The following is a 25,269-nucleotide window of genomic DNA, read 5'->3' as shown; positions in this document are numbered from 1 at the left end:
ATAGTTATAACAAATAGTGCAACTATCCAGTTACCAAGGAGATAGGCTGCTTCAGTATATTTTTTTTAATAATGAGGATTGCAGCTGGAGCAGCTTCACCTCATATTCTATTAAAGCATTTGTTGAAAATTATGACCATTTCCAGAGATAAATGGTGGGAACTCTTTGCCACGGATGAAACAACGGCAGATCATGGGCAGCTCTGGCCTGGGCAGAAAGGGAAGAATCCTTCTCTCACTCCTATTGTCTATTGCCCGGCAGTTCCTTGAAGCTAAGATCCCTTATTACCTTATTATCTTAGATGTTACCTTCGATATATTGACTCTGCACTCAATAGCCTAACCAAACAACAAGAAAATGACTCTGGTGCTTTAACTCACCAATTACATTTGGAAATTTTGCCTGGAAATCCATCCTTGCCTTGTTGTGCCCGATTAGCCCTGTAGTCATGTCAGTATGATTTATTCTACCATCACAATTCATTTATCAAAGAAATGAACTGGACTACAGTGCTGGACTACATTAATGATTTTCCAGGCACTTAAATTTTACATCACCAAAGAAGTAATTTTTTGAATTACTTTCAAACTTCATTTAATCCAAGTAGTTGGATCGTAAAATTATACTTCTGTTAATTTGTCGTTTTGAATGATGTACTCTAATTTTAATGCAACACTATCATCATAGTATAAAATGCTTGTATTTTCCAAACTAATCTCTGTATTGATGATAATAATTCTGCATGTAAATAGATCACATTCACCTGGATTTTGATCAGTATAATTTGGCATGATGCTCTGTTAAAAATGTTATGATTTGTGTGGTCATTTAAACTGCCACGGTCAACGTATCATGTTGATGAAATATCCATGATAAATTAGATATATATCTTTATCCATCTTCATTTGTGAAAACAAATAGTCTTCTATACGCGTCCCATAGGCAGGAGTAGCCCTAAGACTCCATATACATTCATATACAACAACCCTGATCAAGAAGTCGCCATTTGGAAAATTGTACCATTTTTCGAGTCCTCTTTAATTTATCCCAAAGCATTTCATTTTGTTGGCTGACCCCATTTTCAAATGAAATAAAGATGTAAAACCATTGTGAAGACAATAAAACTACTTGGATAACCGATGCTGGCAAATATGTTTATTTCTAATAAATTCTCTTCCTTCAGAGTTTGCAGACTGCAGACCCGACAAGGCTTTTACCATAAAACAAAAGAAAAGAGAACAAGCAGTGACTGTTTAGTCAGAAATCACTTGCATTATAAGTTGTTGCAGTAGACTCAATGAGGACATAGCAAGAATAATGAAATGTTCACGCATGTGACAGGTAGAAGTTCGACAGAAAAATATAAAATGATGTGGTTTGTTAGGAAGCCATTAGAGAAATAATATTGAAGAGGATACAGGCTTAGTGAGAAGGTTGAAGGACCACCTGAAAAAGTTGTTATAAAGCATGCAAGATCCTTTACTTCATTAAAAGGTGGAACAGTACAACATAAGAACAGGTCTTTCAGCCCACAAAGTCCTTGTCAAATATGATAGCAAGTTAAACTAATCTCCTCTGCCTTCGTCACTCCATTCTCTGCATACTAAGGCACCTATCTAAAAGTCTCTTAATTATTCATGTTCATGTCATTGGAGCAGAATTAGGCCATTTGGCCCATCAGGTCTACTCAGCCAGTCAATCATGGCTAATTTATCTCTCCCTCACAGCCCCATTCTCCTGCCTTTTTCCCATAACCCCTGCCATCTGTATTGATCAATTGTCTATCAGTATCATATCTGCCTCCACCATCACCACTTCCTGGCACCCACCAGCCTCTGTGTAAAAATATTGCCTGCACATCTCCTTTAACCCCCTCACCTTTAGCAATGTCCACTAATTAAGGAAATTGCACTAAAATTGATGGTTACTTTCAGTTCTAGTACTATCCTTCAAGGAAGGTGTCCAGTCCTTTATAAATAAGGAGATGAATGTATCACGATGGCACCAGGGATGTAGACTTCAGCCAAGTGAAGAGGTTAGGGAAGATGGAAAGGCTTCAATGAAGTAGAGAACGTTAAGGGAAAGATTTACCGAAGATGCCCCAAATCATGAAGGATTCTAAACAGGAATAAAATATTTCTACCAGCAACAATATTGTGATAGATGATTGGCGAAATAAGGCAAGTTAAGATTACTTTCCTTAAATTTTATAATTAACAAACATTAGGAACATTGGAAACAGAATTAATATTCCTCAAAAGGAAATTAGATAAACATTTGATTATGAAAATGTGCAGGGCAGCAGGTGTAGGACAGGAACCTGGGTCTAAATCACAGAGATGACACAGACACAATGAATCACTTGGCGCTGTCTCTGTGTGATGTCACTCTCTGATAATCCTTTCTTTGTTCATTCATTCAAGGGGCGGCTCGGTGGTGCAGCGGTAGAGTTGCTGCCTTATAGCACCAGAGACCCGGGTTTGATTCTGTCTGTCTGTACGAAGTTTGTACGTTCTCCCCGTGACCGTGTGAGTTTTCTCCAATTGCTCTGGTTTCCTCCAACACTCCAAAGACATACAGGTTTGCAGGTTAATTGGCGTTGGTAAGAATTATAAATTGTCCCTAGTGTGTAGGGTCTACAGTGTACAGGATTATCTCTGGTCAGCACGGACTCAATGAGCCGAAGGGCCGGTTTTCACGCTGTATCTCTGAACTATACTAAATTCAAGTGACCATTACATATCATGATGTTTAACCAAGCGAGATTGGATAAATATCAAAGACAGAGTTGGTTTTATGATTATACACTTTTTTTCATAAGTTCATAAGTTATAGGAACAGAACTAGGCCATTCGTCCCATCAAGTTTACTCCAGCCATTCAATCATGGCTGATCTATTTTTCACTCTCAACTCCATTCTCCTGCCTTCTCCCCAGAACCCCTGATACCCATACTAATCAAGAATTTGTTAATCTTGAAAAAAAACGGCAATGACTTGGCCTCCATAGCCTCATGTGCATAGACGCTGCATGACCAGCAGATTATTTGTTGACCTGTAGAATCTACCAGTTAATGTCGGGCTTCATGTAACTAATGTCAAGGTAAGTCTTTAACCCTTCAGCTGAAGTAGGCTAAGCATGTGCAAGGTCCATTTTGCCTTCAGGTCTAGTGTTTGAGGACAGACAAGGGATGTAAAAATATATATATGGCATACCATTAGGCATCATCATTCACATGCCCACTGGTCTTAAGACATACAGGATCACGGTTGGTTACAGCAGTAGTGTTGGGGTTTAACAAGGGAAGTCATGGTGGAGGGGGTGGGAGAAGGAGAGGAACAATCCTGTGTGGCTGAGCAGATGATGGGGAAAATGCGTAAGAAGCTGGGTCAGGGATTGTGGGATTGGGAGTTGTTCAGTTGAATGGCCATGGTGGTAAAGATCAGCGGACTAAGTCATAGGACTAAGCTGCAGGATGTCAGGAGCATAGCCAGGGGTTTTGAAGCTCATGGTTCAAGGGGTGTCAATGGGGGGGTCAAGGCCTTTGGGATGGGTGTCAGGAATGGCCGAGTTGGGAGTGACATGTTTTCTGGAGCGAGATCATGGAGGGGAGGTTGGCGTTGTAGTGAGCCTGTGGTGGGAACAAAGCCAGGAGTGAAACTGGGAGTGGTTGTGAGGAGTGGGGGTGTGGGTGGGGGCAGTGTAAATTGAAACTGCTGCCTTATTTTGAGGTGGAGTTTAGGATCAAAGGTAACCATTGGACGTATCCTGCAGCAGCTCTACAATATTCTGTATTAGTGATATAATTCCAAAGCAAGTAAATCAAAGGTTTACATCCTCACATATCCAAAGCTAGATATGCTGTCATGGGAAAAGGCTGATTAAACAGTTGGACTCTTCCATGGAGTTCTCTGGGGAACAGTATTATGTGAACCGCTGAACAAATGACCTATCTTCTACGACAACATCCCACACATCATCTGACTGCAATATACAGCATGGAACCAGGCCATTCGGCTCACCGTGTCCATGCTAACGATCGATCATCCAATCACAATAGTTCTATGCTATCCCATTTTTTTATTCACTGTTTACACACGAGGGGCAATTTTAGAGGCAATTTACCTTACAAACAACACATGTCTTTGAAATGTGGGAGGAAGCCGGAGCACGTGGAACAAACCCATACAGTCACAGGGAGAACATCAGACCCCGAACTGACAGTACCCGAGGTCAGCATTGAACCCGGGTCTCTGGCATTGTGAGGCAGCAGCTCTAACAGCTCTTAAACCGTGTAGAAAAATATGCCGCATTCGTGGTTAATCACTAATGATTCGCTAAAATCATACCCCGAAAATGTTTGTAAAAATGATAAGTATCTCCTTACAAATATGATTGAGAGCTACCTTGAGAATAAACAGAGTGGAAAAAGACATGACACTCCAAAGGGCATACCATGAGGTGCAGAGGAGATGTGGTGGGACCTTTTGCAGAAATCTTCTCCCAAAATCCTCTTCTAACATAATGCACGATCGTTCCAGCAATGTTAAAGGTTCCTGGATGTTCGATCTTCCAATCACTGTTAATGGAATGCTTACTGGTATCTCGCAGAGCTACAAGAAACATTACATTTTAGAAAATGATCTTTTAATAATGGATTGAAACGGTAAAAGTAAATAAATTGCAGTGTATCTTGTTGCACTGTTACGGTTTTTCTATATACTGAACTTTTTTTGTTGTTATGGCGTTTACAGAGTACTATGTTTACATATATATGTGGTGCTGCAATTAAGAGTTTTATTGTTCTGTTTCAGGGCATATGACAATAAGACACTCTTCTTAACTCTTGTTATTGAATATGCACAGATGCCACGAGAAATGATAAAGTGAGCAACCTGTGATATAAGTACACATATTAATTGGAATAACTTTCCTTTTACCTTTCATGGCTTGTACACAATGCATGACCAAGGACTGGCAGAAGGGATGGGAGTGTGATCCGGTGATGGGAATGTGCAAAAGAGCTAGATTGCAATGGTTGAGGGAGAGCTGTCACAACGCGGAAGGAGACTACTAAAGAGGACCTGGCTGGATTCCACAGCCTGGGACCTGCAGAGGCAGGAACATTAAACACGGCAAAGGAGGCTCTTAAGTGTTATTAAAGCTTCCTTCTGCATGAGAAAAATGTGCCAGCTGTGGACCACAATGCATCAATCAAAATTACACCACTGTGCTCATTGCACATGCCCAGAATCCTCTGTGGGCTGCTATTCCTGCAAGGAGGGCTCAAAAGCAAAATCCCAGACTTTCCACAACTTGTGGTAAAGACCACAATCTTCTCTTGCCAATTTAAAAAAAAACTACAAATGAATCATATAGAGCACCAAAGAGTGTCAATGTGATTATTTCTAAATTCACGTGCAGTAAATCTAACAGATTCCAATGGAAGTTTACTGAAAATGTTTTAGTTTCCTACGCTGCCTTGGAAAAGGGCCTGTGCATGTGAGCTCTGTGGCTATACTTGGCAATCAATGAATGATATAACTCTGAGCAAACCGTTTGCTCAGTTGCGGGAGGAGTGAGCTCTTAGACCACCACTATTCTTTCTCTTGTAAATCGTATTTGGAAAGCCCATTATTTGGAGGGTAACCTAATAAATGCAGCCACAACTTGAGGACATTATGAACACAGCACATGGCAAACATCTGGCTAGATTTATAGTTATATAAATAGAAAATCTAACACAGGACCTTTATGATTTTGCCAAATGATTAATGGACACCATCGATAATGTCTGTTTCATTCAGTTCATTTAGTTAATAGAAGAATCCTGGATGTATACCTTTAGGATCCCCATAAACTATTACCCATAAACTATTTAATGCTGACATTAGAACACAGTAACCTACCGTAAAACTATAACATTTCCACTTTTGTCAGACTTGAGGTTTTAAATGACTGATTCTACAAAATATGAACTTATATTTTATTTTGTGACAGCTCTAGATTTTATGTACTGTGTGCCATGTAAACCTTTCCAAATGCACTGCACACATTTAATGACATCTTAGTTGATTAATGCCTCACTTTATAATCTTGCACAAAGTGAAGCCAATGCTGCATTACTGATTTCCTACATTTCTAAAAATAAATGACAGAAACTCAAGCTTTCTCTGCAAACACTGTGTGTTCTTTTCTTTCATTTCATGCAGATTTGTGGTTGTAATTAAAAAGAGGTTTGTTTTATTTTTTTGTCTTAGTTTTAGAGATACAGCATCGAGCATCGAGCCCTATCGAGTCCACAGCATCGAGCCCTATACAGCATCGAGCCCTATCGAGTCCACACTGACCAGCGATCCCCACACACTTTTCTACACACACTAGGGACAATTTTACATTTCTACCAAGCCTACAAAATCTACCAAATCTACAAATCTGTATGTCTTTGGAGTGCGGAGGAACCCGAAGATATTGGAGAAAACCCACTCAGGTCATGGGAAGAATGTACAAACTCCGTACAGACACACCCATAGTCAGGATTGAACACGGGTCTCTGGCGCTGTGAGGCAGTAACTCTATAGCTACACCACCGTGCTGCCCATTTGTGATAAGGTTTGTGAGACAGAGAGTGGTGGCTGCTTGGAATGTGCACTAGTGGAGGCGTTGGTGGAGGCAGATACAATAGTGGCATTTAAGAGGCTTTTGGATAGGTACATGGATATTTATGGAGGGATATGGATCGTATGCTGGCAGAAAAGATTAGTTTAACTTCATGTTCAGTGAGGACATTGTGGGCCGAAGAGCCTGTTCCTATGCAGTTCTGTTCTATATTCTATGATAGGTTTACAGACAGTTTGTGTACTTGGAATTCCTGGATGAAATCCCAGATGAAATAATATAAATGGAAAACAAATTCTGATGGATAAAGATCTATACACAGCAATTGACTAAATCATAACCTCTGCTACCTGTCAGGAAAGTTAAGAAGTTCTAAATACCTGCCTCTAACTTCAGAAACATAATGTGGGGCCATTACCATAATAATATCAACAAGACTGCCTTACTGTGAAAGTGTTTTTTGTTTATGTTAATTTGAGTAATGAATCCATTGTGAAATGATCCACTTTGCAAACTCCCTTTGGTGTTATATATTTCAAAAGAAATTAGGACAATTCATCTTTGTATAATTTCCTATTCTGGAGACAAGTAAATCGATGGCCCTCTATTATTCTGTTATTTGCTTCTTAATTAAATTGTCTCTATGTAACTGCAAAGTAAGAACAAATGGCTTGAAGAGAATAGCTTATCCCAGCACAACAAGTGGTATAAATACAACATTTCTGTGGAAGTTGCAGATATCAGCATTATTTCCAAAAATAACATCAATGTTTAACTATCTTAAATTTGATATATATAGTTTCCCATATTTTTTATCTTTTATGTTGACTATTCTGGAATAATTAAAATCATATTATCCTTTGTAAAGTCACACTAACATTCAAACGAATATATGCAATCATTTTATTAATTTTGATTTACTGAAAAATAAAATTTGGTCAAGAAACATGGCTCTTCTTCAATATTGGAATTTTGTCCTGTCATGAGTTAGCAACTTAGAGGCGGAAGGATGAGAAAAGGAAGTTGGCACATAAAAAAGGATTGAGGGAATACCATGGAATGAAGTACTTCCCTGAGATTTTCTCTTCAAAGAAGAAGATATTGGCCAGTTATACATAAGCAACAGTAAATTACCAAGATAACTGTGCGCTGGTTTTTCTTCAACAACTCGAATCCTTCTTGCTCCTGCAGGTATAACTAGAGCTTCCACATAGCCTGCAAATAAAATACAAACATGAGAGAACTGTTGGGCAAACAAGACTTTGGCCCTGTGTGTAGGAAGGAACTGCAGATGCTGATTTACACCGAAGATGACACAAAATGTTGGAATAACTAAGAGGGACAGGCAGCATCTCTGGATAGAAGGAAAGGGTCTGTGACTGCATGGGTTTTCTCCGGGTGTTCCATTTTCTCCATTTACACATGCCAAAGCTGTGCAGGTTTGTAGGACCTTGATTTGGCATGGGATCCTTAATTTCAATGTTTAAAGATTAACCAAATATAATAAACAATTATGTGGATTGCAGCAGAGTTCAAGTGGACACAATGATACAGGCAAATATGACAGATACAAAGTCAATTAACACATAACACCATCACAATGTTGGTCATGTAACAATGAGAAGAAGATAGAGGAGCAATTTGAAAGCTAGGTTGAAACACATGCAAGAATTCTGGAGCATTGGTAAGTTGGTTAGGTGGTATACAGTATATGTCCCATGTCTCTTTTAAAGGTGATATTTCTAACGATGCTGGGCTTCCAGACCTTGGAGAATTATTCTAGATCACATATTCAGGCACCTGCAGTGTGGCACAAACCCACAACTTTCTGTGGGTTTGCAAAAGAGCTGCCACTCTGTCATTAGAAATGCATCCAAACACATGTACTGATATGAAATAAATAAAAATATTGATTCAAAATTAATTATTGGTTCAAAGTTCACCATAATTTCTGATTAGTTTGGTTTAGTTTAGTTTAGAGATACAGCGCGGAAACAGGGCCTGTGGGCCACTGAATCCGCACCGACGAGTGATCAACCCATGCACTAGCACTATCCTATACCCTCGGGACAATTTACAATGATTACCAAAGCCAATCAACCTACAAACCTGTACGTCTTTGGAGTGTGGGTGGAAACCGAAGCACCTGGGGAAAACTCACGCGGTCACAGGGAGAATGTACAAACTCCATACGGACAGCACCTGTAGGCAGGATTAAATCTGGGTCTCTGGCTCTGTAAGGGTGCAACTCTACCGCTACATCACCATGTCGCCCATGTATTTTCTGATGAAAATACAAATATAGTCATGATTCCTTATGATCTACATAAATGCAATTGTATATAATTAAGAAAATTATCACATAACAATTGTGGATAAATATATACAAATGCTATTGTGTAGATATTTCTAGTGATTCATTTTGTTTTGTTATTATTTTGAATATTCATTCCTGTACAAAGCAATATAATTCTAGGAGTGGACAGAGTTCAGTTCAAGATTGGGATGATCTAGAGATACTAGTTGTACACAGTTTGTTGATTGCATAAGCTTTTTGGAAGAATGTAAAGATAGACAACGTAAAGAAAATGATAATGGTTGACAAACAAGCAGTACTTGCAGAGCTAAATGTCACAGCTGAACTGACATTGCTGAGTATATCAAGGACCCAAAGCATCTAGTGTGTGGGAAAAGGCCAATGACTTTCATCTCTTATTCCTTTCAGCTAAAATGTTTAAATATAATCATGTTAAAAATCCTCATCCAGAAATAAATCCCATGAGTGTATCACTATATATAGTACCTAGTATGAATGATGATCTACCTCCAGGTTGGGACACAACATGGTGATGGTGCTAAATAGCCCGTTCAGTACTACCGACTAGGATTGAATTACCAAGCAATTATTTTTCAAAAGTATACGCTGCGATTCTAAATATAGACTGTCATAAAAAAGTGTACTAGAGTGCTTGAAAATTTACTACCCTTTTAATATAGTGTACCTTGACAGATACATGCTTAACTCAGTTTGTGCCTTGGGAAAATTACTTGCCAATTTAAGTGCCTGTCATAAGTGAATAATGCCATTGAAAATTTCAAAGGAAACACTATTAAAATAAAGCAGGAACACAATCAAAGTTTCTCAGGGAGTTAATCGAGCAGCTCTGTTTAGAGTCTGTTTCTTTGTACTTTAACTGCCATTTATTAACTTTGATGGACAGGTTCCGATGCACAATTAGAGCCTTGTATTTTCAGGAATGATAATGATAATGGGAGTTAAAATTTAATTATTTGTCAGAGGAAACGTTATGCAAAAGGTAGTGCCTCAACAGGTTATAAGAACAAATGAATATTCATTCAGTGAGATTTGATTGTCTTGGCTGATTTTGTGTAAGTATTTGGCAATGAGCAAGTCCATTGCAGTTCAAAGACAGAAAATGATCTGTGCCAATCTTCTCCAAATCACTTCCCGTGCTTTTATGTTCTTTGTTTAAGTGAAAGCAGACAATGGTGCACCTGTGGTAGGTGCTGCCACAATGTGCTGCTGCTAAGGATCTGTTCATGGACCTCTTCAAATTGATACCACTTTACATTTCCACTGTCAAATTGTCACATTGACTAACATTCATGACTGGAGGGTCAAACTATTCTTCCAACTAACACTGTGAAGAACAAAGTCATCCAATACGATTTCCTTATCGTTATGTCACTTACTGCACTATCGGAGGCTCGGCCTTTAGTCATCTCGGTAGGTATTTTGTCTGTAGGTATTTTTGTAAATCTCTTAACCTCTCTACAAATCTAATTAACAGCACAGCACAATGGTGCAGCTGGTAGAGTTGCTGCCTCACAGCGCTAGAGACCTGGGTTCGATCCTGACCTTGGGAGTTGTACGTGTGGCATTTGCACATTCTCCCTGTGACCGTGTGGGTTTCCTCTGGATGCTCCGGTTTTCTCCCAGTCCCAAGGATTTGTAGGTTGATTGGCCTCGGTAAAATTGTCCCCAGGGTGCAGGGAGTGGGAGAAAGTGGGGTTACATGAAACTATTGTGGGCCAAAGGCCCTGTTTCTATGCTATATCTTTCATTGATTCCATTCAGCCTGAAACAATTCGCTCCAACAACCCAATCCCTTCCATCTTCCTGGCAACTGCCTGAGGTTGAATCACATTGTTTACAACACAATGAGCCTCTGATAATACATGAACTACCTCACTTGGAATACCTGCTATTATCTATGAAATATTGGTTGGCTCTGCATCAATTCATCTGTTGCTGAAACATCGGTCAAAGATTTTGATTTTTGTCAGACAACTTGGCAGACAACAGCATGGTGGCGCTTGCAGTGCCATGTGTGTGGGTTTGATCCCGACTACGGGTGCTGTCTGTATGAAGTTTGTACGTTTTCCCCGTGACCGCGTGAGTTTTCTCTGAGATCTTCAGTTTCCTTCCACACTCCAAAGACATACAGGTTTGTAGGTTTAATTGGCTTGGGTTTGTCTACTTGGTATAAGTGTAAACAGTCCCTAGTATGTGTAGGATAGTGATCATGTGCGGGAATTGCTGGTTGGTGCGAACTCGGTGGGCCGAAGGGCCTATTTCCGCGCTGTATCTCTAAACTAAACTAAACTTCCTTACGATTCTTAAGATTAAGTTCATCCATTTCCTTTTAATGTTCACAGCCTTCATATCAGAAATATCTTTACCTCCTCCAATTTCTGTAATGTTCTGCAACTGTACTACCCACTAAGTTCCCTCCTTGTCACCAGTTTTATCTCTTGCTCATTTGTTTTACACCATTCCATCATTAGTGACAATTCTTTCAGTTGCCTGGGCATCAAATTCCATAATTTTCACTCTAGGTTTCTCCACCTCAACCACTATGACATCCAATGTTTTGATCACCTCTCCCAATATTTCTTGATGTTACTTGTGTCAAAATTTTCCAACAAGTTTTTCTATATTAAAATTGGTAAAGAAGTGCAAGATCTTGTTTGTTGTACTTGCACTGCAAAACTTACCAACACCAATCCTCCTCAAAAAAATATGCAGTCTGAAGAAGAGTCCTGACCCGAATTGTTACCTATCCGTGCTCTCCAGGGATGCTGCTTGAGTTACTCTAGCACTGTGTGTCTTCTTCCCTCAAACAATATCTTTGTTTAGTTTAAGCTAATTTCCGTTTATAAATCATATTATTCACCAAGACACTCAATCTTAGTTTTCTAACTTCAAATAATAACTGCTTTGTCTCTGCCGATTTCCTTCTCTTTAAGCACAGCTTTTAAAGTGCATTCTTACTACACCGGGGAACATTTTTTTTAATGTTTCAAGATCATTTCAAGCCTAACAATGCTTCCATTATTGGTTCTGGTCACTTTTCATATCACTCATGTTTGTATTATGCATTGAGGTAGAAATTATTCCGTTGGGAATCTGGTCACTGCATTTAAAACAAGCCAGACAGCACGAATGGTACATCCCATCTGTGACGCATTAAGAAGCATTTACCCTGAAGATTAATTTCTCACTCTGAACCTTGAAGGTTACATTGCACATGTTCTACTTCATCAAACTTTGACCAGGTTGCTGTAATATATCATTCAAATTTTCAATTGATTAGCATATATTTAAAATTCTAAAGTTGGTTGTAAAATATCTATTGAATGTCTGTCCGTTGCCGCTACACGTTGACGACCAAGAATGTGTGGTGCTGAGATGCATTATCAGTCTCCTTGTTCCACTTGGTTTTTGATGTCTAACAACTTGTTTCTTTATTTACTTAAATGACCCAATGTGCTTTATAGTTGAGTTTAGTTTATTGTCACACGTACCGAGGTATAGTGAAACGGTAAAAATTGAACCAAGGATTGGATGTCTGCATTGCAGGATATCCATGTTCTCAGAAAGCTTTGGAGGTTACAGAGGCACTGAGATGAGTGGATTCAGCAGGAAGGTGAGAATTTTTAAATTAAGTTTTGGTAGTCTGGACGCTGATGTAGATCAATGAATATTGGGGTAGTAGTTTTGGCATGAGTCGGGATGAAGGCAACAGGCTATTTTTACAGAGACACAAGAACCTGCAGATGCACAAAGTGCTGGGGGTACTCAGTAGGTCAGGAAGCATCCGGGGAGGGCATGGACAGACAACATCATAGACTCCTGACGAAGGGTCCTGACCTGAAAAGTTGCCTGTAAGTAAGACAATAATACTTATCCAAAGTAATACTAATAGGTATTTTTAGATTATAGGAGGCTAGTTATGAGAGCACTGGACTTCAGAAAAGCCTGGGGTGTGGCATAATGAAACGTGGGGAGAAAAATGAGGGGACTTACAGGTTATAAAAGTCATGACAGTTCAGATTGAGTCACAGAGTTAGAAAGCACATAACCAGGTCCTTCAACTCAGCTCATCCATGTCGACAAGATCCCCCATCCAAGCAAGTCCCATTTGCCTGTGCCTGGCCCATATCCCTCCAAAGCTTTCCTATCCATGTACCTTTCCAAATGCTTTTTAAATGTTGTTATTGTACCTGCGTCAATTACTTCATCTGACAGCTCGTTCCTTATACTTACCACTCACTGTGTGAAAATGTTGTCTCTGAGGTTCCTATTATCTCTTGCCCCTTTCACCTTACACCTACACCCCCTAATACTTGAATCCTCTAGCCTGGGAAAACTCTATGCATTCACCCTATCTATTCCTCTCTTGATTTTATAAGCAACTATAACATCATTCCTTAGTCACCTGTGCTCCAAGGAATAAAGTCCTAGCCTGCCCAACCATTCCCAATAGCCTTACCCCTCGCATCCTGGCAACATCTTCATACATCTTCTCTGCACTCTGTCCAGTTTAGTGGCATCTTTCCTACAGCAGATTGGCCAAAACTGAGCAGAACATTCCAAATGTAGCCTTACTAATGTCTTCTACCATTGCAACATAACGTCCCAACTTCTATACTCAATGCCCTGGTTGATGAAGGCCATTGTGCCAAAAGCCTTCTTCACAGCCTTATCTACCTGCGACAGCACTTTCAGGGAAATTTGTATTTATACTCCTAGATCCCTGTGCAACAAAAAACTCATTGTTCACTATGTTGGCTCTGCCCTGGTTTGACTTCTCAAAATGCAACACCTCATACTTATGTGAATTAAACCCAGTTTGCCATTCCTCAACCCACTTATCCAGCTGATCAAGATCCTGCTGTAATTCTGATAAACATCTTAATTGCCTATGATGCCATCTATTTTAGTGTCATCTGCAAACTTACTAATTATGCCTTGTGCATTCTCATCCTAATCATTGATATAGATGACAAACAGCAATGGACCCAGTACAAATCCCTGTGGCACATCACTCTTCACAAGTCTTCAGACCAAAAAACAACCTTCCACCACCAAGCTTCACTCCCTACAATCAAGCCAATTCTGTGTCGAGCTATCTAGTTCTCCCTGGATCCCAGAGTAGCCTATTCTGCACAACATTATCAAAGGCCTTACTATATAGACTACATCTGCCATAGGCTTGTCTATGCTGGAACTTAGAAGGATGAGAGGGGATCTTATTGAAACATATAAGATTATGAAGGGATTGGCCACGTTAGAGGCAGGAAACATGTTCCCAATGTTGGGGGAGTCCAGAACCAAGGGCCACAGTTTAAGAATAAGGGGTAGGCCATTTAGAACTGAGATGAAAAAAAACCTTTTCAGTCAGAGTTGTAAATCTGTGGAATTCTCTGCCTCAGAAGACAGTGGAGGCCAATTCTCTGGATGCTTTCAAGAGAGAGCTCTTAGATAGAGCTCTTAAAGATATGGGGAGGGGATATGGGGAGAAGGCAGGAACGGGGTACTGATTGTGAATAATAAGCCATGATCACATTGAATGGCAGTGCTGGCTTGAAGGGCTGAATGGCCTACTCCAGCACCTATTATCTATTGTCTATTGTCTATCTATGCATTCATCATCCTTCTTGGTTACTTCATTAGTGAGACACAATTTGCCGCACATAAAACCATGCTGACATTCCGTAATTAACCCTTCCAAATGCATGTATATCTTATGGCTCAGAATGCTCTCCAGTAACCTTTCTACCATCGATGTTAAGCTTACTGGATCGATCGCACCTAGGTTTTTCTTTGCAGTCCTTCTTAAATAGAGGCACTACATTAGCCACCCACCGGGGTGGGGGCTGCTTTAGGTCCTCATCGTGCACCCTGGGTAGTTCTACGGAACTGGCAAAATTTGCAGCAAAGCGTCAACTACGGTACTCTGAAGCACCAATTGCCACTTTTGATTGTTGTAGTTGACATACAAAAGAAAGAAAGCCACCCTCCAATTCTGCAGCACTTCAGTCTACAATGATTTATATCTCTCATCCAGGACCTGTAATTTATTTTCTAGCTTCCCACAATGTCTTTGGAGAATCTTGCCTGCCTCCGACAGCTTCATACATAGATGACCACTTTGGCTTCCACTTCCAGAAGAACCAATTTAACCTGGGTGACTTAAATAGACAGGTTGTCAGAGTTTCAAATGGCATACCTAGAAGGTTAGGACTTTTAAATGCTTTTTCTTTAAAGTACAAGGCACAGAACAAAATCCCTGTCCAAACATTAGCCTGATTAACTGGTTTGACTTCCAATCTGGAGGAGCCTAAAAGGATGATGATGATGCTACAGCAGCAACTAGTCGTTGGATAAAGGTCGACTCCCAGTGAGTCAAGGGAACTGATCTGTGACTCCCAACCTGTGGATGTACAGTAAGGGCGTGAACCATGAAACCACGGGTGTCAGACGTAATGGGGAGAAGGCAGGAGAATGGGGTGCAGAGGGAGGGATAAATCTGGCATGATTGAATGGCGGAGTAGACTTGATGGGCCGAATTCTACTCCAACTCCTTATGACTTATGACCTTATGAATAAGGGATGCTTGAGTGGCTAATATTTTTGGGTCACAAATAGTGTGGTAAATGTTTTCACCTTTCCCCTCCCCATATTGATGGAAGTAAGTCAGCGAGCAATGCAAATTGCACAGCTAGTGTTTGTTCTATGCAAGCAAATACCAAATTGCTAACTTTAAATGAGAATGGACAGCTTAGGCTCCTTTCCCTGGTCTTTGAAACACTTGAGGTTCCTTTGAGGTTCAGCCAACCAATCACTTGGGCACATTTTGAATTTGACTTTGCATTGAACTGGAAATTTTTCAAGATTATTTGCCAGAGATAGTCTACATCAACCTTTTGCTATACTGCACCTGGAAGTCAATCGCCATTCCCATCCTGAATTATACTATAAACTTTGTGTTGATCTATATGCAAACATGTCACTCAGTGCTGGCAGCAAAGATTATTTATTTAATTCTTCAGCAACAATGTTATAGAAAAAAATTAGAGGTGTTCATGTTTTAATTATGTACTTCAAAAATTTAAGAAACAAACTTACTAGTTTCTGTACATGGCCCTATGAATTATTAATTAACCAAGTTGCCTGTACTTGCTTAATCTAGGAGTAGCATAATCTACTTCAAAATCCTTCCCCATGTCTTATAACTTTTTTATTTCGAAACATGATCTTTACAGTAAATGTATGTGCACTGTGAGAAATGCAGCCGGCTATGTAAGCAAATAGTGTCACAACTTTTAAAATATCAAATATAAATAATTTGCAAATTTAATCTAATAGTTTATAATATTACAATAGCTCAGTGTTTCATGTAAAAAATCATGAGGTTCTCATTTTGACAGAGCAAGATAATTAGAAAGTGAGGCATGAAGTAATGATTTACAGTTAATCATTAAACAAGGTGACCTCAGGGTACCTGATTTCAACTAGATGGTGTACAAACATAAATCAAAATTGATTTACAATTGAATAAAACATAAAGCCAAAGATGTTTGGAGTGGTATAGTATTAAGCTTTGAATATTTATGTAAAGTCTTTTATGGTGATCTTAACTGATTATATTGGAAACCCAGAAGAGCAGGGTGGTCAAATTTGTACTTTCTGGTCTTGGCTAAATAGCTGGTATTTAGTTCCTTAGGCTTATTTTCAGATTTTTGTTCACAGGTCTGTATATGTTCTAGTTGTATCAGCCTCAGCTAATTTAATACGGCAAGCAGAGAGAATAAGGTTACTTGAAAATATTGCACCGAAAATGAAGTGTTGCTATACTTATTTCATTGTTAAGCAGCCATTCTACTACTGAAGTCTACAATTTATTGTGTGATTCCAGTTAGATGACATAGTTGTTTTTATGAATGTGTGCTATTTAAAGAGTAGTTATGCTTCCAGAAATGCATTTCTATTACATGTGAGGATCCAGGTGAAAACATTCACAATTATGTATGTCAAATAATGGGGCTGACTTTAAGGGCTTTTTGCCATTTAGTCAGCTCTAAGATGGCAAATTAGTAACTCAATGACAACTCTTATCAGAAGTCCTAAACAATGTGACTAAATATTACAATGTGACTAAATATTCTTATTAATAGAATGTACATTTTACATGCCACAGATTAAAAATATCCTCCTGGTTAAACATTGAAAAGCCCAGAACCATTGTTTGCTCCCACTACATTCCATGACCACTGATGATGACCATCTCCAGCTGAAACAGGCCTCAGGTTGAGCCTTTAATTCCTCTCCACTGTTTGACTAAGATAACATCGAATGGTCTTTTACTTTGCCTCCGTTTAGCGACTGCTTTTGCCACCTGGAGTATTGTACACAGTTTTCTTCCCTAAGAAAAGATGCATGTGCCATTTGCCAAATTGGTTTTGGGGAAGCCTTATTAGAACAGATTGACCCGACTGATACTAGATTTTATTTTAAAGGGTTCAAAAGGAGATACATCATAACTAAGAAAAATCTCCAGAAGGGCCCCGACCCAAAACATCACCCATCCATGTTCTCCTGAGATGCTGCCTGACATGTTCAGATGTACTAGGAGCAGAATTAGGCCATTCGGCCCATCAAGTCTACTCCGCCATTCAATCATGGCTGATCTAAATTTCCCTGTCAACCCCATTCTCCTGCCTTATCCCCATAACCCCTGACACCCTTACTAATCAAGAGTCTGTCAATCTCTGCCATAAAATATCCATTGGCTTGGCCTCCACAGACATCTGTGGCAATGAATTCCACATTCACCACCCTCTGAATAAAGAAATTCTTTCTCATCTTTCTAAAGCTATGTCCTCTTATTCAGGGGCTAGACTCTCCCACTAGTGGAAACATCCTCTCCACATTCACTCTATCCAGGCCTGCTGACCCACTGAGTTACTCCAGCACTTTGTGTCTTTTATTTAAAGAAAATTCTTAAAGTGCTTGCCAGGCTAGATGCAAGGAGGGTGTTTCCCCTAACTAAGGATTGACTGATTGAAAGATAGTGTGGAAACAGGCCATTCGGCTCACTGAGTCCATACTGACCATCAATCACCCATTCACACTGGTTCTATGTTATCCCACTTTCGCACTCACTCCCTACACACTAAGGGCAATTTATAGAAGCCAATAAACCTACAAAGAAATTTAAGGAGTATGCATAATTTGAGAATAAGAGGAACATTTTGTGACTTAGACGCCCATTGCAGAGAGATCTTCATGATGATAATTCATAGCAGGAACGACTCAACAGACCAGAAACGTTGAGAGTTTACAGAATGAGCCAACATACCTGCCCCTCTGGTATGATTAAAGTCTCCTTTGATGACTTTACATGATCTTCCATTCCCATTGCAAACACCACAATGATCTTCTCTGGCTGAGGATCCTAATACATCATCGCAACCAATTTTCTGTGAAAAAAAAAGTACAGGTATGTAGGTTAATTGGCTGGGTAAATGTAAAAATTGTCCCTAGTGGGTGTAGGATAGTGTTAATGTATGGGGATCGCTGGGCGGCACGGACTTGGTGGGCCGAAAAGGCCTGTTTCCGGCTGTATATATATGATGATATGATATGATATGATATAGCATATTCTTGTTGAATTATAGATGACTGCTTCCTTGTAACGTAGCAGTTTATATTACAGTTGCAGATATATGCACAGAAAATTGATGGAATGAATGCAACCTTGCCCACCGAGTAGGAATGGATCAGGCTAGTGGCTAAATTAGTCCTGGATATCAACCCAATGAGGTTCCAAAGCTTTTCCTCATTTTTTTTCTTTTTACATCAATTTTCTGAACTGATGACGGAGGACGTTTGCTGGAACAGCAGCTTCCTCTTTGAATATCTGATCTGAATTCCAATTACAATGTGTGGGACATCATGAGGAGCAAAGCCAACTGGATACTACTCCTAAATGTTATCTCATTTATTTTGTGGTACCAGGAGGTCCAAAGATACCACTCTGAGCGCCAGAGAGAAATTAATCTATTAGGACTATCTGAAAGCCACGAATATTCCTTCTAACATCTGGAATCACACTCCCACTGGCAACCACCTGCGTCTTGTTGCCTAGGTTTGATTCAGGTACTGCCTCTGCCTGCTATTGCCCATTCCTGGCTAAAAGTGACCTTTACAACCATCAGTACAATTGGGCAGCACCAGGTACCACCAGGGTTAATCATTCCCAAACATGAGGCTTTAGTTGAACAGGATATGTCTGAGTGATCAGTCCAGTTGTGGAAGAGGCAGGACCATTCTCTGGTCTATCTGATTCATATGAACTTCAAGTATACATAAAACCCCATGGAGGCTTTTTTGCTGTGAAAACTGAAGGGGCCCTGGGGATTATGTATTGTGACTGGGGAAAGGGATCCCTCATTTCCCAGGAAGACATACAATATGTGGTTAGACTGGCACAAGTTCTATGGGGCTCTGCCAGTTTTATTAATGGTAACTGCTGCATTGCACACTTAGTTCGGCTTAAAACTAGAACTATTCAAACTTGCAAGCTGTGGGAGGTCTTGTTCCCTTGGCAGTGTGCTGAGCTGGCAAAGTACTGGTGTACAGTTGTGGCTCCTGTACCATTTAGAACATAGTTCGAGACAAAACTCCAAACTATGTTCAGTCGTTTTCTTTAACTACCTTTCTCCTGGTAATTATCATCAAGGGCAAGGCAGAATTTGTGCAAATTTAAGCAAGATTTACATGCACCACAAGGAATTTATAAAATAAAACTTTTATCAAGACAATCAAGGTACTTATGGCCAGCAGTCACAAATTGAGTGGCATTTATTTAGAATAAAATGTCGACGTTCTTTATAAGGAAAGAAATGGGGAACTTTAAACATGGTAAGCGGTTTTAGCTTTAGGCGCTGTGACGGTTTGTCCTCAAAATACACTGACAATAATGTGGTACTTTTCCAAATGGATCAAGTCTTGGCTCAAATTGATTGCACGATAATAAACATTAAATCTATTGTGAACAAGCACAATAGATAGTCTTTTACAGTATAATTTGTTTTTTTCCCCTTTAAAAACTAAACCAAAATAAAAATCTAAAATTCTGGGGAAACTCAGCAGTTTAGGCAGAAGAAGTAGATATGGAAATAGTGTTAATAGACCACGAGCTGGTCATTGGCCAGAACCAGCCTCTGAACATGCATTGGGTCTGGTAATTTGATGCACATGCTAAAAAAACTGAGCAAATCCAGGACTTACTGTCACTGATTCCCTCATTGTCTGGCAGAGTAGCCCGAATGAATTGATTCACCTCACGGTTTTCACAGGGGATTACAAGGCATAGAGTTAGAGACACAATTGCAGGGCAGGTTAACTCTTTTATTAATTTTACTGTTTTTTAAAAATGTTTTTAAACTGTAGATATGAATAAAGTTACTTTTTAATTGTAATAAAAATGTTTAATGTTCCTCCGGGGATGATTAAAGTTCCATCATATCGTATCATATCGTTAATAATGCCCATTTTTATTTACTTCAGTTTTAATGATCTTTAAATGTTCCTCGAAAAGCTTTTCCCTGTATCTCGGTACATGTGACAAAGATAAACTAAACGGAAATAATAAACTAAAGTAGACTAGATGTTTGTGATATATGAAGGAACAAAGCTTCTTTCCCAGCTGTTCTATGGGGCCGGGTAGGGCTTACTCTCCCTTCATTCGGATTGTGGGGCAATATCCCCGATCGCTGCGATTGGAACTGTCCATAAGAGTTCAGGCATTCCAGCTCCCAATTGATGACTGGATGTTGCTAGGTAGAGCCTTGGTTACAAAAGCATTTCATTACTGAGAATTGCTCATTATCCGAATTTTCCACTAGTCAGAAATGATGAACAAACAGCGCGTGGGAGAGGATACGGGAAACAGCTGTGATGGGAGAGTGAGCTGGCGTGGCTCGAACCAGCTCACCAACACAGTGAGTGGGTGGGTGAGTCGCCCCAGCCCTCCCAGCTCTGCTCGGCTCAAACCAGCCACCGATTGTTGAAGCTCGCTTGTATGTACCAGGTGTCTGTAGGTCAGGCATTCGTAACCCAGGGAGGGCCTGTACACAACTGCCACATGCATTCAACTGAGAGAGGTCCTGAACCAGTGGCAAGGGGTCTGTGAAGGCCAAACATTACAGAGCTCAGTTACAGCTGGCAAAGCTCCGTTGGCTGTCAAAGTCTGTCAGTGGCAGTTTGGTTTCTGCAGAGTTTTCCCACTGCTCTCTCTCAGGCCCAGCTGAGATCACACTGCTGGAAGATCTGTGAGATTAGCCTGGGTGTCTGCATATATAGGCAGCTAAATATAGGCAGCTAGCAGCAATTTCAGACAGGGAACAAGATCAGTAAGTCCTGGCCCATATTCCAGGCCACTAATCTTTCATGAGAATGTAAAATGGATTTTTAGTTTAGTTTAATTTACAACGTGGAACATTAACCCTTACGTTAGTTCTAACCTACATATTAGGGACAATTTACAGAAGCCAACAAACCTGCATGTCTTTGGAATGTGGGATGAAACTGGACCACCCAAAGAAAATCTAAGTGGTCAAAGCGAGAACATACAAACTCTATACAGACAGCATAGTCCATAGTCAGGATTGATGCCGTGTCTCTGTTGCTGTATCATAGCAAGTCTACCACTGCACCATTGTGCCGCCCTACCAATAACCAATGGCACTACCTGACTCCCTGAGAATGTATGGCAGTTTTTGTGTTTGGTTCATATGAGTCATACAACGTAGAAACTTGCCCATGCAGACCAACATGCCCCATTTACACTAGTCCCACCTGCCTGTGTTTGGCCCACCTCCTTCTCGACCTGTCTGTCTAAGTGTTTCTTAAACATTCCGATTGTACCTGCCTCCAACTACCTCCTCCAGCAACTCATTCCATACACCCACTTGCCTTTGATTAAAAAAACCCTTCATATATTTAAAACCAGTTACCAGGTGGACTTTAATGAATGCAGCTGAACATGAATTTATCATAAAACATAAGATGTTTTGAAAACAGCTCCTGTGAATAATGCAATTTCAAAATGCTTTATGAGATCGTCTCTTTGCCTCACTGATGTTAGTCTCTTCGTAACTGAAATAAATTTTCATATTTTACAATTTTTAGTAGGTAACTAATAGTGCTCTGGCTCCAAAACAATAATGTTATTTTCGGAGCTTCCTTGAAAATGAGCTTAATCAGTGGAAATTTGCAATGATGATTCATCAGTCTTGGACCAAGGGCATTTTTCTGAGCAGGGTTGGCTTCTGGAGCAACATTCAGCAGACATCATTAATGACTACATGCACTTTATCTGCAATAAATGTAATTTTCTCCTGATAATTCATCTTTTGCGCTGCTCTGGCTGCTTTGGGAAAATTGCAGTTTTTTTTCCTGGTGGAATCTCTGAGTCTTTTGGGTACATATAGCAAAACATGGCAAATGTCTATCTCACGTTTGCTTCTTTTAGCCTACACTCATTGGCAAATGTTCCAAAACTTTTGTTGTGATGGCTGAGACCAAGATTTTACTCATTACAACCATACAACCTGCCCGGTTTACATACCTAAATAAGTCAGGAGGTAGTATTACACAACTCAATGTTGTTACCTATAAAATCCTTACCTATCATCTTACTGAATCTTGCTATGTATGTCAGTGATTAGAGCAATGAACAAAATGTTCTTTATAGTACACTCATGCTCATATCTATTTTGTTAATCTTGAATATTTATACCAAATCATGCAATGAATGCATTAATTGTTAATGTAATGCTATCTGCTTCATTTTAATCCAATTGTCCCCAACCCACTGAACTTTCTCTTAGTTCCATCCGTATGTGGCTTACACAATCTGTTAACAGTTACAAATATTATCAAATGTATTGTTAAGTGGATAACGTGTCTCATTTTCCACAAAGTTTTTCCTAAATCCCGGAATAAAACTTCTCTAAAATTGGTTGTTTAATTGATTAAAAGTCTAAAAGATACATTATGATTATGTTTAAGGCACTAAATCTTATGTAGCAGTTGCGTCATAGAAATTTTTTACGGATCATCTACAATGCAAAAGATACTTATAATTAAAGGATAAGTAAATGTTTGATGTTCACTTAGATGGACGGAGGGAAAGATTTATGGGTGAGGTCATCTTCAGCTACAGTTTAGGGAAAAGCAATGATGGAGGTCTTGCAGCTGCTCAATAGTCTGCCCAAGGCAATCCGCTTTAACATTTAAACTTGTCTACTTTACTAACATCATCTATCATGCAACACAGGACTCATTCTCCATTCACTGTAGGAATCGGCTACAAATAAAAACTGAATATGTGTTAAAAAGTTAAAAAGTACAAGTCTCATTTCTAACAATTTAGCTCATAAGAGTTGCCTGCTACATACTTCCTATAAACAGAATAGAGACTGTGACAAGAGTGATAATATCTGCTGCACACAATCAATGCCCTTCTATTCCCTGCATATCCATGTGCCTCTCTGAAAGCTTCTCAAACACCACTGTCATTTCTGCTTCCCCTACCAGCCCTGGCAGTGCGTTCTCGGCACCTACCATTATCTGCATATAAAATGTCCCACTTTGCCTTCAAACTTTGCCCCTCTCACTTTAAACTTATGCACTCTGGTCATTGATATTTCCACTCTGGGGAAATGATTCTGACTGTGTACCCTATATATTTGCCTCTCATAATTTTATATACTTTATCAAGTCTCTCCTCAGCCTCTGACATGCCTGAGAAAACAATCCATGTTTGTCCAATCTCTCCTTATACTTAAAAACCTGTATCCTGGAACAGGTCAGTAAAGATCCAGAGAACAGACGTAAGTGGCACAGTGTAGGCTTTGACAGAAAGCTAAGGTGGGCAATTATATTGGGCTAATATCTACAGTGAGGTATCTTTAAAATCATTTTAGAATATATTTTTTAAATTGTTACATTTAATGTCAATGTAAAGAAAATTAAAAAGTAAAAAAAGTGCACTGAAACACTAATTTACTTACATCTCATTAAAAACATCAACTCCAAAGATGCACAGGTGTGTAGGCTAATTGGCTTTGTATTGTTGTAAATTGTCCCTGGTGTGTGTAGGATAGTGTAAGTGTGTGGGAATTGTTAGTCGGCGTGGACTCGGTGGGCCAAAGGTACTGTTTCTGCACTGTATCTCCAAACTAAACCAAACTAAATCAAATAAAGATCAAATAATTTTCAAAATGCAGGGTGAGAATTCTGCAAGGTGGTTAGAATGCCCATGAAATGAAAAGTATCTGGTCACTCAACAAGTTTGACTTGCTGTAATGTGAGGAAATCCCAGCAAAGCCAAGCTGGATGCACGAGGACTATCCTTGTTTGGACTTTGCTGCCTTAACCTTGCACTAAACAATATTCCCTTATCATGTATCTATACACTACAATGGCTTGTTTGTAATCATGTATTGTCTTTCTGCTGACATGATAGCACACAACAAAAGCTTTTCACTGTAACCCGGTACACGTGACAATAAACTAAACTGAAGGAGCCTAGCAGCAATGTGAGAGATGCCACTCAAAGCAGGTCTGTGCAAACCTGGCACATTTTAGCCAGCACTTCCTTTAGATTCACTGGCCATAGCCAGAAAGATTCAGCCCCATATAATTAATTGGTGTTGTAAAATCTATTAATCAAAGCAGTTTTATTTGCTTTGAAACCAATTTCAGCAGCAGTCTAATTCATCTGAAAGCATGCTTGGATCAATTACTATACTGTAAGATTTTCATCATGGTTATCTGCATGGAGAATTCCTGGTGGTAAACGCAGACATTATACCCTTTTTACAAAGTAAACTTTTGTGGTTGGCTCATCGTGAAAAAGCATTTGCAATAAATGAGGCCAATTTTACGGATATCCAACGTGTGGCCGTTTAGCAATTTGCTACAGAATTCCTCATAAATATATTTGGTAACATTTTTCTGCAACATCATTATTACTGAGATTATAGTGGGTTCTCTGGGTCGTCATTCTTTTAAACGTGACTGAACTCGTCTTTCACAGCTGCCACACAATGCAGAAATATTCAATGCAGTCATTTCTCTTCAAAGGTGTTTCAGTTTGTAACACTTGACAATCCACAGCAATAAATAGTATGAACTGGATTTAAACCCACCGGTGATAAATGATCATTTTAAAAGAAAATCTCAGTTAGCGTACTGTTACTGATTTGTTATTTGTCTTTGAGTCTTCTGATCACAAACTTTTATATGAGGGAAGAGTTATTTGACTTATGT

At 39.5% G+C, this 25,269-nt stretch overlaps 1 protein-coding gene across 1 annotated transcript in view; it reads right to left on the bottom strand.

The window, feature by feature from the left end:
* The window catches only part of LOC144592394 (A disintegrin and metalloproteinase with thrombospondin motifs 19-like), a 308,520-nt gene that overhangs the window by 65,709 nt on the left and 217,542 nt on the right, over positions 1-25,269 (bottom strand). Inside the window, exons 15-17 of the mRNA XM_078396960.1 lie at positions 18,287-18,407; positions 7,752-7,832; positions 4,455-4,612 (exon numbers count right to left, since the gene is read on the bottom strand). Of these exons, the coding sequence (XP_078253086.1) occupies positions 4,455-4,612; positions 7,752-7,832; positions 18,287-18,407 (360 nt within the window). The remainder of the gene's footprint in view (positions 1-4,454; positions 4,613-7,751; positions 7,833-18,286; positions 18,408-25,269) is intronic.

This window comes from Rhinoraja longicauda, chromosome 3 (genome assembly GCF_053455715.1).
Source record: "Rhinoraja longicauda isolate Sanriku21f chromosome 3, sRhiLon1.1, whole genome shotgun sequence".
Lineage (NCBI taxonomy): Eukaryota > Metazoa > Chordata > Chondrichthyes > Rajiformes > Arhynchobatidae > Rhinoraja > Rhinoraja longicauda.
The sequence above is the reverse complement of the archived record's forward strand: the minus strand, read 5'-3'. Positions and strand labels throughout refer to the sequence as shown.